The sequence below is a fragment of the Pteronotus mesoamericanus genome, unplaced genomic scaffold, assembly GCF_021234165.1.
Source record: "Pteronotus mesoamericanus isolate MK-2021 breed Mesoamerican mustached bat unplaced genomic scaffold, CSHL_Meso_final contig_25, whole genome shotgun sequence".
NCBI lineage: Eukaryota > Metazoa > Chordata > Mammalia > Chiroptera > Mormoopidae > Pteronotus > Pteronotus mesoamericanus.
The window spans coordinates 15,608,053-15,622,514 of NW_026555105.1; the positions used below are offsets into that span (position 1 = coordinate 15,608,053).

The following is a 14,462-nucleotide window of genomic DNA, read 5'->3' on the forward strand; positions in this document are numbered from 1 at the left end:
AGACTTGGGGTGGGCTAGAACCTAAGGGGCCAGTCAATTTGAACATTAGGGCACAAAATCTTTTCCACTTTAGGGTGGGGGCATTTTCAATTCATGAAGGAATTGATCCTGATACTTGGAAGAGCATCCTCTAGCTCTGCACTGTCCAACATGGTAGCCCCTAGCCACACGAGTGAGCAGTTGAATTGTGGCTAGCAAAATTCACTAATTAAAAACTTTTTTGTATTTATTTAAATCTTGCATTCCTTAGTCACACGTGGAGGCAAGTGGCTACCGTGCTGGACAGCACGGATATGAAACATGTCTATCATCACAGAAAGTTGCATTAGTGCTGTTTAGTCAAAATGTCAGAGATTATAATTTAATTCCTAACCTGTTCTTTTAACTGTGTAACAGACACCATGCTAAACACTTAGGTGTTACAAAAGAAACAAGAGGTCTAGTTTCTCCCTCCTAGTGAAACACATCCTAGTGAAAAATATATAACTAGTAAGAATAAAATACAGTAGGTCCCTCAGTATTATCTATGGGGGGACTGTTTCTAAGGCCTCCCCAACCTCCCAACCCATGTGTGAATAACAAAATCCGGAGATGCTCAAGTCCCTTGTATAAAATGATATATAATATAGTATTTGCATATCCTGAACAAGTCCTCCCATGTATTTTCAATCATCTCTAGATTATATATATTACCTAATACAATGTAAACACTATGTAAATAGTTGTTATACTACATTGTTCAGGGAAGAGTGACAAGAAAAAAAAATATGTGCATGTTCAGTACAGATGCAACCATCCTAGGCCCAACTACGTAATAGAATATCTGGAACATTTTCAATCCACAGAACCAATGGATACAGGGGGCCAACTGTAAGTGCTAAACTGGCATGGGACGGGAGGCAGTGATTAATTTTTGTAAACAAAAGCACTACAGGTTAGGTTGGAAGGTTATGGTCACCTTCACTTATTAAGTGAACTGAGTGAGGTACTGGGCACTTCGAAGTACTGTGGGCCCCTGAACAAAGCACTTAATCTCTGTATCTTCATGATCTCTCCTATCGAATGGTGGATAACAATGCATGTGGGCCTACTTACGACATAACTTTCCATATGCAATTAGGGTTAAAGGAGCTTCATAAATGAATGCACTCTATAAACTTTTTTGGTTTTTGTTTTTGTAGTAACTTAAGTAGGGTGAAGAAGACTCCACAAATGTGATATTTGAGATGGACTTTGATGTGTCTCTGGTCCCACCAGGCAGGATCCTCCAGAGGTGAACCACATTTTTTTCATATCTCAGATGCTGAAAATATTTGAACGGCAGAGTGGGGTACATGAAGGAGCCTCTAGGAGCTCTAGACTCTATCCCCCGACTGCCCAGAAGGCTGAAGGGACCCATGATATTTGAGGGGTCTCTGCTAGAGGGCTAGAAGCAGGTCTCCTAAAAGAATTCTGAATTTTGTTGTCCGCCATCCTGATGTAGTCTGAGCCTCACCAGTTATAAGGCTTTAAAAATATCATTTAGGCACTTCAGTCTCCTCCTTTGTAAAACAGGGTGGAATCCCTACCTCACAGAGAAGACAAGTCCAGATGCTTCCTAGGCTATAAAGGGCCTTCCACACACGGGCTGTCTAAAACAGCTCTAAGGTTCACATCCTTAGCACTCTGCAATGGAACTCGTCAGGGTATCTGATACATACCTGTGCAGGTGACCATCTTTCCCCACCAGACTATAAGCAAAGGCCATGCCTCACACAGAGTAATTTGTAATCCCATCTCGCCATTATTGATCGAATGCCTACACTGTGCCAGACACCACGCTGGATCTTCATTTGAATTATCCCCTTTACTCCTCACCATAGCAAGTTGTTTGAGCCTCAGATTTTCCTCATCTGCAAAGTTTCTACTTCATAGGACTGAGAATTTAAGAAGACAGTGTATGTAAAAATATCAGTACTGTGCCTGGCACATAATAAAGGCATGGCAAATACCATCTCCATTTTACAGGTAGGGAAACAGAGGCAAAGTGGTTAAGCTGCTGGGGGCAGTAAATGTCAAAGTCAGGCTTAAATTCCAGATAGTTGGCCTCTGGAGCCAGCATGCTTTCAAGCACCCAACCTAGTGTCTGGCACACAACAGGCTGAGCTCAGTGGATCGGGAGCAGGGTCTGGAATCAATGAAAGTTGCCTGGGAAAGGGAGCCTAGGTGGTGTTTGGCCTTTGAAGCTCTCTATACCCAAAGTATAAACAGCACTTCACAGGGCTGTCCTGAAGACTAAGTGTGCGGATATACGCAAAGGTCTTGGCATGGTGGCAGGCACAGAATAAGGGCTCTGTAAATGGTGGCAGCTATCCTTGTCCTTGTTTTACAGATGAGAAAACGGAGAAATTTGCCCGACATCGCTCCGCTAGTAAGTGGCTGAGCCAGGACTCGATCTAAGAAGTCTTACGCCAGTCCGCTGGCTCTTATTCCAAAAGAATATGCCCAGAAGAGCGCCTGGCACACGACAATCTAGGGCCACTAATAGTCACAAGTGTCCGGAGGAGCCCGAGGGGAAAGCGGCTGGCTGCACTGGGAGTCTGGGCCCTGCAACCCTGGCCAGCGGAATCTCAGACAAGTACCTTAAGCCTTTCCGGGCCTCAATCTCCTTTTTCTGAGAAATGGGGATAACACTGTCTCCAACCTCCGAAGCGCCATCAGGGGCCCGGCCCAGCAAAGCAAGGCTCAGGGGAGAAGCTAGGGGGGGCTCAGCAGTGGGTGGGGGAGAGGACAACCGGGGGAGAGGCCCCGGGGATGGGGAGGGGGTGTTTACCTTTGCGGAGCTCGCGGTGCCACACCGAGACGATGGGTCCTGCGTGCTTGCGGTGGTGGATGAGCCACAGGGACAGGGTCTGCACGCTCTGCTGAGAGTTGCTCAGCTCCGAGAGCTTCTTTTCCAGCGCCGACTCCGAGAACGAGGACATGGTGGCGGCGGTGAGGCCCGGCAGGGAGCGGCCTGGGCCGCCCAGTGCGGCGGGAAGAGCGACAGCACGAGGCCGGGACCCCACCGGACCTCCTGCTGGACTCTCCACTGACTGACAGACAGCCAGGCGGGTAAGGGGGGAGGGGGATGGGTCTCCGCAGTAACAGCCGCCCGCGCCGCCGCCACAAGATGGCCACCGACCTCTCACCCCGCCGCGAGAGCAGGGTCAAAGGGCAAGGACCGGAGTAGCTGGACACTGAGAGGTCTCAGGGCTGTAGAAAAGCGCCTCCGATGGCGGCGGCGGCCTCTCTGAACCTCGTTCAGGGCACTTCAAAAGTAACAGACCAGGAAAGGAACGCAGTTTGGCGGCCTCCGGAAGGCGCTTTAACCGCTCGCGCCCGCACGCCGGCGCAGTGTGTCTCACCGGAACCCTTTCTCCGGGTCCAGCAGAACCTTTCTGGCGCGGTATGGCGCGCCAGTTAGCGCGTCACTTCCGGCGGGGCGGAGGAGGCGGGAGAGGGAAAGGCTGGAAGACGAGGTAAGGCAAGAGTGGCGGGAGCAAGAGGGAGACCAGCGGGAAGGAATCCGGAGGGGACCCTGAGGTTGAGAGATAATGACCTGGATATGTGAGGGGGGCGGGCCTTCTCACCTGGCAGGCCCTAGGCCGCACTCTTCCTCCATGTACACCGATCCCTGGCCACCCTCCCACTAAAACTTTTTGCTCTGCCAAGCCACCCACGTGCACTTTTCACGCCTCCATGGCACGACTCTGGCTGTAATTTCCTCAAAGGCGACGCCCCCCCTCACCTGATGAGCCCCCATTCGGCTCCAGAGCCACCCTTTAATGTCCAGTTCTGACGTATAGCCTGTGACAGCATCGCCATAAAACACACTGTTCTGCTCTTGGCTCTTAATTGGTTGCTTTATTCGTGAAAGTACATGCTGCCCTTTGGGGGTACATTTGTGCCTCAGATTTAAATAATGTTTACTTTTGGAGGGATTAGAGGTAGAGAAGTCAATGAGTGCATTGACCTCCTTTAAGAAACACTATTTCAGACTCGGAGCCCCTTCCCTTTTTAAAAAAGTTTTAAATTCCAGTTATCAGATCAGCAGGAAAGTTTGTCCACCTACTCTGGAGGAAGTTAGGTTACTGGAATTTCAGACTTTCCTGACCATCATGGAACCTACCAGTTGTGGGCAGACTCCAATTAGGAGATAGTTTTCTAGTTGATGCCTGTTTTTGCTTTCACACACTGCGTTGTAGTTCTTTGCTGAGATGCTTCCCCTCCAGACCAGAATCATCGTCATGGTCAATGAAATGAGCAGTTGCTATAAGCTGGACTGTGCTTTCACATGTAGTAACTCATTTAATCCTTAGGAAAAAGCTGTGAGGTAGGTATTATGTAATTCCTGTTTGGCAAATGAGGAAACAGGCTGAGAGAGGTTAGGTGACCTACCCAAGATCCCATAACTAAGATTAGAGAGGACTACATCTTATCTATCTTCTTTACCCCAGCACCTGATCGATAGCTGAATGAGTGAATATAAAAGAAGTGAATAGCGTAAAATCACATAGTCAGCATTTAATAATTATAACATAGGGCCTTTGAGTTCAAATCTAGTGTATCCATCTTTGTGTATTTAGTAACACTGTCACGTACTGAACACTTTTGTACCAAACTATTTTGTATTAAGCACATTACACACATTCTTTTATTTAATCATTACAATAGGCCTTTGGGGTGGGGGTTATTATCACTATTTGATAAATAAGAAAACAAAACGTGTGAGTAATCTGTCCAGTGTCACTTGGATATAAGAAATGACAGAGCCAGGAGTCAAGTCAAAGTTATATGATGTCTGATCCCAAATTCTTCACTCCTGAGCCAGTGGTCAGTCATTCTTTCAGCAGATAATTTTGAGCAACTATATCTGAAGTATTATTCTAGGCAAACAGAATCCATGCTATCAGAAGCTTAACTTCTATAGGGGAAGACACATAAACAAACATGCAAGTGTAAAATGAGCCAGAGAGTGATGAGTGCATTAAATACAAATCAAGGAGGGAAAGGGGATGAGGAATGCATGTGTGGGTGGACAGGAGTCTATTATAAATGCTGGTCAGACATTTGAAAAAGCCGTATGCCATGTGGTGGGTTGTTCCAGAGGGAAAACCAAGTACGAAGTCCTGAGCTTAGGCCACTTGGGGCACTGTTGAGGAACAGCAAGGAGGCCCATAAAGCCGAAGTGATAGAGTCAGGGGGCTGGAAATGAGCTCAGAAAAGTAGCCAGGGACCATATTGCATGGGGACTTGCAGGGGATATTAAGGACTTGGGATATTACTGGGTGAGATGAGAGTCCATTGGGTGATGTTGAGTGAAAGAGGAGCATTGTGGCTGTTAAGTGGAAAATAGACAATAAGGATGCAAGAATAGAAGCAGAAGACCAGTTTGGCAGCTGTTGTAGTAACCCAGGTGAAAGGATAGCTCACACCACGGTGTAGGTGGTGAGAAAGGTTCACACTATAGGGATACAGCGGTACCTCCACACTCATTAATTCATTCCGAAGAGTGGCAAGCAAGCAATGATTGATGAGCCATTTTCTCTCGTGGGGTGGTGTCATGACTCGTACAAGTTCTAGGAAGTGCGACAAGAGGCGAGCAAGCGCTGAGTGCTGAAACATTTTTTTTCTCATCAAAATGTGACAAGTACCAGATTTGATGAGTTCTGAAGCTGACGAGCACCAAGGTGTGACTGTATTTTGGAAGAGGTAACAATTTGCCTACAGATTAGATGTGAGGTATAAAAGACAGACAAGAGTTTATACCACCCCAAGGTTCTAGCTTAATTGTAAGAGTGCATTTTCCATTTACTGAATGGAGGAAAGAGCTGGCTTGGAGAGTAAAAGCTGGAGTTTAGATTTGTACATGTCCATTTGGAAATGCCTATTCAAGTAGAGATGTCATCTTGTAGGCAATTGGATTTATGGATCTGGAGTTAAAGGAAGGGATCAGGCTAGAGATAAAAATGTGGGAGTTACAAGAGGGAATAAGTGTAGAAAGAAAGGGGCCCAGTGTGACTGAGTCCTAGGACACTTCAACATTTAGAAGTCTAGAAGATGAGGATGATATAATAATGTGATTTTTCTTCTTTAGCTTGTTAATATTAATTACACTGACCGATTTTCAGTATGGAGCCAGCCATTTATCCCTGGAATAAACCCTAGTTTGTTACGATGTATAATTCTTTTTACATACTGCCAATTATATTTCCAATATTTTGTTTAGGATTTTTGCTGAGGGGAGGAAGTTGGCCTGCAGAGTTTTTTTTATTTTTGTATTGTCTTTTTTGAGTATGGTAGTATCAGGATGATACTGGCTTCATAAAATGGGTTGGAAAATATATCCTCCTCTTCCTTTTCTAGAAGATTGTGTAGAATTGGTGTTAATTCTTATTATTTCTTTTTTAATGTTTGGCTTCTTTTTTAAAGATTTTATTTATTTATTTTTAGAGAGAGGGTAAAGGAGGGAGAAGGAGAGGGGGACCTGGCCTGCAACCCAGGCATGTGCCCTGACTGGGACTGGCGAACCTTTGGTTCGCAGACTGGCACTCAATCCACTGAGCCACACCAGCCTGGGCTATTTTTTTATGTTTTGAGTGTTCTGTTTTATTTTAAAAAATTTTGAAATCACTTTTTATTTTTCAATTACAGTTGCAATACAATATTATATTAGTTTCAAGTGTACACCCCAGTGATTAGTCATTATATAACTAAGTGATTCCCGATAAATCTTGTACCCATCTGACACCGTACATAGTTGTTAGAATATTACTGACTGCATTCCCTATGCTGTACTTTACATTCCCATAACTATTCTGTAACAACCAATTTGTGCTTCTTAATCCCTTCACTTTTTTCCATCATCCCCCAAACCCCACTCCCATCTGGCAACTGTCACAACTTTTCGGTATCTATGAGTCTGATTCAGTTCTGCTTGTTCATTTATATTCTCTTTTAGATTCAGTTGTTGATAGATTTGTATTTATTGCCATTTTATTGTTCATATTTTTTATCTTTTTATTTTCTTAAAGAAGACCTTTTAACATTCCATGTAATACTGGTTTGGTGGTGATGAACTCACTCTGCACTTTTTTTTTTTTTTTTTTTTTTTTTTGATCTGGGAAGCTCAATTCTAAGTGATAGTTTTGCTGGATAGAGTAATTTTGGTTGTAGGCCCTTGCTTTTTGTCACTTTGAATATTTTGTGCCACTCCCTTCTAGTTTGCAAAGTTTCTGCTGAGAAATTAGCTGACAGTCTTATGGGGGCTCCCTTGTAAGTAACTAACTGCTTTTCTCTTGCTGCTTTTAAGATTCTCTCTTCATTTTTATTTTTATTTTTTAAAAAGTTTTATTTATTTTTTAGAGAGGGGGAAGGGAGAGAGAAAGAGAACAAGAGAAACGTCAATTGGTTGCTTCTTGCATGTCCCCACCTGAAGACCTGGCCCACAACCCAGCCATGTGCCCTGACTGGGAATAGAACTGGTGACCTTTCAGTTCTCAGGCCAGCACTCATTCCGCTGTGCCACATGAGTCAGGGCAAGAATCTCTCTCTGTTTTTAACCTTTCACATTTTACTTATGATGTGTCTTCGTGTGGGCTTCTTCAGGTTCAACTTGTTTGGGACTCTCTGTGCTTCCTGGACTTGTTTATTTTCTTCACCAGGTTAGGGAAGTTTTCTGTCATTTTTTTCAAGTAGGTTTTCAATTTCTTGCTCTCCTTTTCCCAGCACCTCCATGATACGAATGTTGGTATGCTTGAAGTTGTTCCAGAAGCTCCTCACATTATCTTCATTTGGGGGGGGATTCTTTTTTCTTTTTGCTGTTCTGATTGGTTGTTTTTTGCTTCCTTATATACTAAATAGCTGATTTGATCCTCACCTTCATCTACTCTACTGTTGATACCCTATAAATTATTCATTTCCGTTAGTGTATCCTTCATTTATGACTGATTCTTTTTTTGTGATTTCTGTGTCCTTTTTTTCATGCTGTTGAAGTTCTCACTAAGTTCCTTTAGCATCCTAATAACCATTGTTTTGAACTCTGTATCTGGTAGTTTGCTTGCCTCCATTTCATTTAGTACTTTTTTAGGCTATTTCTCCTGTTCTTTCATTTGGGACCTGTTTCTTTGTCTCCACATTTTGGCTGCTTTCCTATGTTTGCTTCTGTGTATTAAATAGAGCTGCTGTGTGTCCTGGACTTGGCAGAGTGGCCTTAGGTCTTAAAAGGCCCGGTGGCACAGCCTCTGCAATTACCTGAGCTAGGTGCTCCAGGTGTACCCCAGTATGGGCCTGTGCACTGTCCTGTTGTAGTTGAGCCTTGATTGCTCTTGGCATCACTAGGAGGGATTGACTGCCCTGGACCCATTGGCTTCAAGGACCAGCTCTAACTGCAGCAGAGGAACTGCTGTGTAGGAGCCAGCCCTATAGAGCAGGATTTCGGTGCTCTTCAAGTACAGCCCTTGAGTGTGTCACTTGTGGAGGTGGTAGGGTTGTAATCCAATGTGATCTGAAGCTGTCCATCAGAGCTGTGTAGTGGCTTTGGTGCGTCCTAGAAGGTGCACGGTTGACCACTTCCCAGGCGCTGCCTGGGGCCATCCAGCACAAGCTACAGAGCAATGTACAGATGGCTGCTACTTGGGCTGCACTTGAAAGGCCCAGGAGGAGCCTAACTTTGAACAAAGTCTGGCTGCAACTAGTGCTGGGCCTGGGACCACTTAGCAGGAGGTATGGGGTACATAGAGGCTAGATACTGCCTATTCAAGAAATTTGTAGGAAAGTCCAAAGCATGAGACAGGAGAGGGCATTTGTATGACAAAGCCTCTGGAAATGGCTTGGGTTGGCCTGCAAGTTGGGTGGGGTGGGGTCTTAGGTATGGCACCTGCCTGCTGGCTCTGTGGGTGGATGGGTCTCAGAAAGGAACAATGGCCTCTGCCAGCATTTTTTTTTATAGTAAATATTTTTTTAAAAATTTTATTTAGAGAGAGGGGAAGTGAGGGAGAAAGGGAGAGAAACATTGATGTGAGAGAAACACTGATCAGTTGCCTCTCATACACATCCTACTTGGGAACTGAACCTGCATCCCAAGGATGTGCCCTGACCAGGGAATCAAACCAGCAACCTTTCACTTTGTGGAATGATGCCCAGCCAACTGAACCACGCTGGTCAGGGCTCCCCCAGCTCTTGCCCTCATGCCAGACAATTCAGTTCCTCCCTGTATGTCCCTGGTTCCTTTCAAGCTGCTGCCCCAGCACTGGAGCTCAAGAGGGAGTAAGTCTGAGTGAGTCAGTGCACGGGCCCTTTCAGAGGAACTGCCTGGGACTCCAGAAGCACACTCTCTCACTCACACAATCCCCCCTGGTTTTTACAGTCAGAAGTCATGTGGACTTCTCTTCTTGGCTCTGGAACCCTGGGGGGGGGCGCCTGGTGTGGGGCTGGGACCCCTCCTCGAGGGGGACCTCCGCAGCTGAGATATCCCTCCCGATTTTTATCTGCCACACATGCATGTTAGACTAGCCCACTGCAAGTCTTCACCCCTCCTATCAGTCTCAGTGTGGCTTCTTTAAATCCCTGGTTATAGGACTTCATTCAGCTAGTTTTCAGGAGGTTCTAAATGATGGTGGTTCTGTAGTTTGGTTGTAATTTTGATGTGGTTGTGGTAAGATTCGCGTACCATGTTTACCCTTGCTACCATGTTCACCAGAAGTCTGGTTTTAATTCTTTAAATGATTGGTAGAAGTTCCCAGTAAGACCATCTAAGTTTAGAGATTTCTTTTTCTTTCTTGTTCTTTTTTATTTTTTGAGTTTGTAAATGACATTCAATTTTCTTAAAAGTTATGACTATTCAAATGATTTATTATGTGAGTTGTATTAGCGTATAGTAGTTGTATAGTAGGTTTTTTTCTGAAGAACTCACTATTTCATCTAAGTTGTCAAATTTATGTGTGTAAAGTTATTAATATCTGTGGTATTCTGTATTATTTTTTGGTGTCTACATGGTCTGTAGTGCTATCTCACTTTATTATTGATATTTCTAATTTCTCTCTTTTCTTTCATCAGTCTTTCCAGAAGTTTGTCAATTTTATTGATCTTTTCAAAGACCCAGCTTTTTTATTTCATTGATTTCTATCTATTATTGTCTGTTTCGATTTCATTGATTTCTGTTCTGGTTTTTATTTCTTCTGCTTGCTTTGGTTTTTGTCTTGCTTGTTTTTTTCTAGTTCTTGAGGTGGGAGTTTAGATTATTAATTTGAGACCCTTCTCTCTTTTCCAATATATGACTTTAGTACTACAAATTTCCCTCCCACCATGGCTGTAGTTGTGTGTCACAAATTTCGGGTGTTGTATTTTCATTTTCGTTGATTTCCATGTTTGTTTGTTTAATTTCCCTTGAGATTTCCTCTTTGATTCACGGATTGTTTAGAAATGTGTTTCCAGGTGTTTGGAGATTTTTCCTATTGTCTGTTAGGGGTTTCTCATTTGATTCCATCATGGTTAGAAAATAAAATTGGTGTGATTAATTCTTTTGAACTAGTTGAGGTTTGTGTCATGGCCTAGGATATGCTCTATCTCAGTATATGTTCTGTGGGCGCTTGAAAAGAATATTCATTCTGCTCTTGTGGGTTGAAGTGTTCTGTAACTATTGATTAGATCTTGTTGGTTGATGGTGTTTTTGAGTTCTTTTGTTATCCTTTCTGATTTTATGTCTAGTTCTGTCAGTTGAGAGAGGAAAGTCGAAGTCACCGCCTATGCTGATGATCACCTATATTTTCAGGCATATCCAGTTTTGTTTCACACGTAGTATTAGTGTAATACAGGGCACTGTTTTACAAGTGTTCTGTAGAGGACAACTGTAAACAAAGTAGTGAGTGAGTGTGGAGTAATTTCTGAAGGGTTTATGGGAAGTCTCCGTGATTCCCCTCCTCCAGCTTCTGGTGTGTGTACATAATGTTCTGCAGTACACTCCCCACTAGACCCTCTGGTTACCCTTGTGTCTCCGTTTTCCTCTTCAAGAGCTTAGCGCAAGGTTTGGTATGTAGTATATGCTAAGGAAACATTTCTAGTTAGAAGGATGAGCAGGGAGCTCCAGTCCTTTAGGGTATGCTAGAGGTGTAATATTTATCCAGCTTTTGCTCATTTATTAAATAAACAGAGTGGGAACTGCTTGGCAGACATTTCACCACATGCAGGAAACACCACAGCAAAGCTGCAACACTAAAAAATATACCATCCATTCTGTTGGAAAGACACACAAATAAGCCAATCATTTTAACCCAGGGCAGTAGTCCTGCAGTGTACAGTAAGAGCTACTGGCAGATGGGTTATTGAATGAGTACCTCTTTCATCACCTGACTCTTGTCCTTCAGAAGACACGGTGTCTGTAGAGTACATACAGTGCAGGCTTCCCACACTTGGCTGGTCATCAGCTTGACCTTGTGAACTTTTCAAATAGATTCCCAAGCATACCCTGGCAGCCCCGCTCCCAACCCCAATATAGATTCTGATTCAGTAGATCTGGTATAAGGCCCAGGAATCTCTACTTACACTGTTCTTGGATTCTGATAAACAGTTGGAATTGGAACCTCTGGTATCGTGGAAAGAGTACACACAGCCTTTGGACTCACAGGCTTGAGTTGAATTCCATGTCTGACACTGCTTACTGTGTGACTGTGGGCATCACGTAACCTCTCTGAGTCTTGTGTTACTCGGCTTGTGGATGAGGAATTATGTACAAAAAATTATGTACATAAAAAATACATGAAGTGTTACATACATTGCCTGGCATATGGTGGGTGTTTTCAGTAAGTATTAATTCTCTTCCGTATTTTCAAGAACTTATATCGTGAATTCTTATGTCTGAACTCCTGTCTCTGGGATCTAAACCCAGCCTTCCTATCCATATGCTGGTTAATCAAAGCTAGACGTTTTCAAAATCATCTTCTCCATTTAGCTTTTTTTTTTTTTTTTTTAGTATGAAGAAACTGAAATTCATGGAAATCATACAGCAATGTACTAAGAGCCAGGACTAGAACCCAGACTGTCAGATTCATATTATCATACTCTTTTTGTCCCTGTCCTGGAAACAGCCTAAAAGTGGGCTGGGTACAGCCGAACTCTAGACCTCTGATTGCCCCCTGAGAATGAATCCAGAAAGATCTTCCCGTAATGGATCAGATCAACTACCTAGGGGAATAACTCACCCCCAGAGATAAAGAGTGGGGCTTTTTTTACCCAGAATCCAGTTGAGACTTGGCTCTTTGTTATTAAAGTTCTACTAATGAGAGAGCCAGACCTAGGGCAATGGCTGCTGGTTCAACAAGCATTTACTGAATACCTGCTCTGTACCAGAAGCAATAAACAAACCTGTCAAATATCACTGCTTTCATAGAGCCTGTATTCCAGTGAGGGGAGAGAGACAATAAATAAATAGGTAGATCATCTCGTTTGATGGAGAGTGCTGAGTGCCACGGATGAAATTTTTAAAGGCCAAGAAAGGGGATAGGTAGTGTCAGGAGTAGTGGGGAGGAGTGAGGATAGGTTGCAGTCTTAAATAAGGGTGATCAGAGAAGGCTTTACTCAGAATGCACACCTGAGCGAAGCCCTGAGAGAGGTGAGAGTGAGCTCTGAGACTGTGTGTTGGACATAGTCAAAAAGCCCTCAACAAGCGACCAGGTATCTCGCCTGGGTGAGGTGTGGCTCACTGGCCATGATGGCATCTCTGTCTTGTCTCTTTGCCTTATTAGGTGCTGTGATTTTTATTACTTCTGGCCTTTGCTTGTGACAGGTGTTTTACCGTGAGCAGCCTTCCTGTGCAACTCCAGTGTTTAGTCTCCCAACCCCAGCACAGATTCTCCTCCCTCCAGGAACCTGTTGGTCTTCATTCTTTGTCCAAATTCCTTTGTACTTCTTCCTTTTTCACTTCTTGATTGAATGATATAATAAGTGCCTCGTGATCTACCAGCTTACCCTTTATGTGCCTGAAAAGATAGCAGTCTGTACAGATTGTCCCAGTTGTCCTCACTACCTCTACATCATGGCCCAGGGAGCTTACATAGCCGATCCCTGAGATGAGACAGGAAGAGAAGGGGAGGCGGGGGTAAGGCTGCCAGGGGGAACGGGTCCACTCATGCTCAGATCCCTTTCCCCACCTCTCCAGTGACTGCGTTCCACGACCACAGTAGGTGAACGCTAAACTAGGAAAGGTTTAGATAGCCATCAGCAGTCAAGAACTGGTGGTTCAGGCTGTGTTCATTCAGTCGCTGCCTGCCACAGTTGAACTCTGGGTTATTTTCTCTGCTCACCCAGAGAACCAGCTTGTCCTGAATGCCCCATCCCAGCATCACTTTCTGGGTCAGAATGCCCCCGTTGCTGTCAGTTATATCAACATCAGACTGTGCAGCACCACTTTAAGTAATCAGAGTTGTGTTTTATAGGAATAGAATCTAGGACTCCTTAGGACTCCTAAGGCTCTAAATCTCTAAACAATTCCTTCTATAATTGACATATTGTCACACAAGTGTGATTTCATGGCCATCCCATAAAGGTATATGATTGCCTTTTATAGTCATGTCAAAGTAGCAATTTGTTATACTGTCTTCCTCACAGAAAGCTAGTTTATATGTTTCTGAGCCTGTAACCTATTCTTTTGAAGATTTTCGATGGTGGTAAATCTTCATCTGTATAGTATTCCATTGAGAGAATATACCACAATTTATCCATTTATCCACTACATCCACAATTTATCTACCACAGATGGGCATTTGGGTAGTTTCTGTTTAGAGGCAATTGTGGATAGTGTATTCCAGAACACATCTTTTGATACATTTATGCATGCATTTCTGTTGGGTAAATATAAAAGAGGGGAATTACTAGATCATACAGCATACATATGTTCACCTTTAGAATAATAGATACCATAAAAGTGTTTCCCAAAGTATTTGTACCAATTTACACTCCTACCAACACTGAATAAGAGTTCTCGTTGCTTCATATCCTTGCCAGCACCCAGTATTTTCTTTTTCTTTTTATCCCCCTTTTTCAACTTAGCCCTTCTGGCAGGTATATAATAGTATTTTATTATGGTTTTAATTTGCATTTTCCTGACTAATGATGTTGAATTTCTTTTCATATGTTTCTTGGCAATTTGAATGTCCTCTTTTGTGATATGTTTGTTCAGATCCTTTTCCATATTGGAATGTCTTTTTCTTTTCTCTTTTGTTGTTGTTGTTGTTGTTGTTGTTGTGTATGTGTGTTGGGGATGGTGAGGGAAGGTTTTTAGGAGAAGATGAAGGAAGCACTGGATTGCCTTTTTCTTAATCATTTATTTTAAAATCTCTTACATTATAAATTACTTTAATTCTTTTTAAAGATTTTATTTATTTATTCTTAGAGAGAGGAAGAGGGGAAAAAAGAGAGAGAGGGAGAAACATCAATGTATGGTTGCA

At 43.4% G+C, this 14,462-nt stretch overlaps 2 protein-coding genes across 2 annotated transcripts in view; one reads left to right on the forward strand and one right to left on the reverse strand.

Moving 5' to 3' along the window:
• RPRD1B (regulation of nuclear pre-mRNA domain containing 1B) overlaps window positions 1–3,325 on the reverse strand; it is a 50,586-nt gene extending 47,261 nt beyond the window's left edge. Inside the window, exon 1 of the mRNA XM_054573768.1 lies at window positions 2,813–3,325. Coding sequence (XP_054429743.1) covers window positions 2,813–2,963 — 151 coding nt within the window. The 5' untranslated portion in view covers window positions 2,964–3,325. The remainder of the gene's footprint in view (window positions 1–2,812) is intronic.
• Window positions 3,326–3,451: 126 nt separating this feature from the next.
• The window catches only part of TTI1 (TELO2 interacting protein 1), a 47,008-nt gene continuing 35,997 nt past the window's right edge, over window positions 3,452–14,462 (forward strand). Inside the window, exon 1 of the mRNA XM_054573770.1 lies at window positions 3,452–3,500. The gene's annotated coding sequence lies outside the window, so the exon portion shown is untranslated. The remainder of the gene's footprint in view (window positions 3,501–14,462) is intronic.